This window comes from Apaloderma vittatum, unplaced genomic scaffold (assembly GCF_000703405.1).
Source record: "Apaloderma vittatum isolate BGI_N311 unplaced genomic scaffold, ASM70340v1 scaffold16593, whole genome shotgun sequence".
In the NCBI taxonomy this organism is placed as follows: Eukaryota; Metazoa; Chordata; class Aves; order Trogoniformes; family Trogonidae; genus Apaloderma; species Apaloderma vittatum.
The window spans coordinates 340-3558 of NW_009707669.1; the positions used below are offsets into that span (position 1 = coordinate 340).

General features: G+C 41.1%; 1 protein-coding gene across 1 annotated transcript in view; it reads left to right on the forward strand.

Annotated features, from left to right (window-relative positions):
• Nucleotides 1-701: 701 nt before the first annotated feature.
• The window catches only part of SOBP (sine oculis binding protein homolog (Drosophila)), a gene marked incomplete at its 5' end in the record, with an annotated part of 52328 nt that continues 49810 nt past the window's right edge, over nucleotides 702-3219 (forward strand). The window contains one exon of the mRNA XM_009866293.1: nucleotides 702-797. Within this exon, the coding sequence (XP_009864595.1) occupies nucleotides 702-797 (96 nt within the window). The remainder of the gene's footprint in view (nucleotides 798-3219) is intronic.

The following is a 3219-nucleotide window of genomic DNA, read 5'->3' on the forward strand; positions in this document are numbered from 1 at the left end:
GGGAAAAATACTATATGCAAGCAGGATTGCTAATGGGCTCTGGTAATGTCTCCATTTAAACTTCAACTTTCTTAATTAATGGCATAGTTCCAAATAACCGGTAACTTCTAATGCATCTTTGTCATTAAATATTTTGACCACATTTGACTGAAGGATCATTGTTCTCGCTAGATGATTTCTCCTTTCAAAACTTCACTTAAACATGGAGGGGGAATCCATTTATCTATAACAGTATTACGTGTAAATTATGAGTATGAAAATTTATTTATTTTTTTTGGCCTTGCTGTTAAACTGAAAATGCAAGTACATTATCTAGGGATTGCTTAAGCATGTCAAAAAGTTTAAACGAGTACGTATGTAATGTAATCCTGAAAAATGCAATGGGGTAAATTAAACCCTGTGTTACTCAGGGTTTCCAGGGTATTTGAGTTTCCAGCTCAAAGATTTCATTTTGGGTTTGTCTTTTGTTGTTCTAATTATTACACCAGAATGAATTTGCATGTTCAACCTAAGCTATGTAAGAAAACAGGATCCCAAGTTCTCATATCTCAAAGGTGTACTGCGTATTTAAAGAAAGTTTTAAATAATGTTGTATTTTGGGATTCCCGTCTGTTTTAATGATCTGAGCTGTTATGCTTTTAGCTATTTTTTTCCTTCCATTATTTGTAAGTCCCTAAATAGGCCATTATATTTCCCTTCAGGCTAGAGATGAAGATGGACATGCTGAGAATTTTCCCCAGCAGCACTATGCTAAGGAAACTCCAAGACTTGCCTTCAAGAATAACTGCGAACTACTTGTAAGAATAACATACTTACAACAAGTCTAGATTGTTACTTTAGCACAGTGAAAACCGTTTCGTTTTTTTTCTCTTTTTTTTTGAAAGGCTTTTTTGTTCATTATGACATACATTATGAAATATGATAGGTTTCTTTTTTTTCCTGTTTAGCATTCTAATGCTAGTTCTGCTATCCGTGAACAATTTAAGATCTTGTATTGCTTGAAAAATCTCTTTTATTGGATGACAGCACATGAATGGCCTTGTCATACTACCTTGTCTCGCACGGTAAATCAGGGAGAGCCATGCAGGGAGCAGCTGGTGATGCACGAGAAGCTCCCCCCACCTGTCCCCGGGCACCCCAAAACTCACTTTCCCATCCACCTCTTAGCTCTGCCTTGTTTTCGGGCGGTGTCGCCACGTTTTGTTCTGCTGAGTTGCTGTACTGCCTTTAGAGCTCACCTCTTCCTCCCCTTCCTAGCTGCATGCAGGTGGGAGCATCCTCTCCTCTCCACTCTCCTCCACTCCTTTCCTCTCCTCTCCTCTCGTCTAGTCTGCTGTGGGGAAAGAGTGAAAGCCAGGAAAGCACGTAAAAGGAGCCTCGAGTGTTTACAAGCCATAAGAGAGATGATATCAGCTCTGAAAGCATCTCTGTTCCAAGGCAGGGTTAATTCGCTGTTCATTTTAGCATTTTCAGCTAGGCAAGATTAAAAGCAAGCATGAATTCCTATTATATTTCTATTAAATGAATCCGTTGGGACCTAATGTTCTTGATTAGCTTGCAAAAATGAGTGCTCCACGATGAGTTTTTCTGTTTGTCTAAAGTAAACAGAGAGTGAATTGTAATATGTTTAAGAGAGATTCACGCATGGCTTTTGAAAAGGGAGTTCCAGATGACTTGGTAGATCTCTCCCTCGCATTTGCCTTTCTTCTCTTTTACTTAAGTAAAATGGATCATTTGGCTAAATGGAAATATTTGTGGAGAGTCAGCACACAGGGTTATATTTTAAAACATTTTTTTTTCTCATTATAAGTATAGAAGAGACGGGTGGTGGTGGAGGCGCACAAACTGCGTTTCCTCTGCATTAAAACCCGTGTCTGCCTCCCCCACAGAGGATGCAGGGCCAAACGCTAATCTTGGCATCCCAGGTGCAACATCCAGTGAAGTCGAGCTGATGAGCTGGCATAACCAGTGCCAAAGCCAGCCCCCAGGTTCAGGCAGTTGATCAGAGAAGCCCAGGGGTGATGGGCAGTCCCCGCTCCTGGTGCTGGGCAGAGCGCAGAGCATCTTGGCCACGCTTGCACTAGTGGGTCCACAGGCTCTCCTACCCCTCAAGCATCCCCTGTGCTGAGACAACCCTGGGTTAGGTAACACAGGTAATGCCGATGCTTTTTAGAGCCACAGGTGTCGCTCAGGAGGGTCAGTTTGTTTCCAGTGTAACTTTCCCCAGCCGAAAGCGCCATGACCCCTAAGACATGATCTTGCTTCCTCTTAAACCCCTCTGCAAAGTTGCTGTTTGGTTTCAGGGGCGGCAGAGTTAGGTCCTAAGGGGACGAAACTAGACAAACGCTGAAGGCAGTTCTCCAGTGCTGTCACGATTCTTGCGCCAATAAGTGAAATTGTTTCTTCAAGGCCGTTCTTAGTTACTGTGCTGCTGGTCAAATCAGGCCTGATAAACTGTCACCGCACACCAAGACGCCCCTGAAGTTGATAGGGGTTCTTGACGTTGGAGGAGTTCATGGTTAGAGTTGGGAGGCAACACGATATAAAATAAGCCATGTGCTATTTCATTTGAAAATCTACTTTATTTTTTAGTGCAAGCAATCAATGAACGAATTAACCCTCTTTGTGCTATCAAAATCTTTTAATGCCCAGTTAATTATTACTCTATTATTATGCATTTAAGTGTTTGCTTTATTATTTCACTCCTGTACCTGGCAAAGGCTCAAGTCATCCAAGTTAGTCTCTCATGTGCTTTTTTGGACAAGTTTCAGTTCTTGTTTAAGGAAGTAATAAAAGCAATTTGTCATAGCTTTATTTTTCCTATGCTATTGGAAGCAAAATTGGCAGGGATGTAATCTGTACTCCATTTGTTTGGGAAAAACAATGGACAAATAGTGAATATGTACCTCTGCTGTCTTTAAAGATGTGTTTTAGAAAATTTCAGTGAAAATATGATATTGAGCCTAGGCTTTGCGGGAGGTGGGAACTAGTGTTACTTGTTGAAGCTACTACATGTTTTACAGAGAGGTAGTGGGTTTCCTTCTGTATTTTTACTTTTGGGGGAACAATGCTGTATTAAAATGTGCTTGAGAGTAAAGTGAATTTCACTGACCATTAAGATAGCATCTTTCATCTAAAGGCTAGTGAGCATTCCTATGTTTGTGCTAGGAATTGTCTCCTTGGGAGGGAGGAGGGGAAAAAATATAAAAGGAAAGAGAG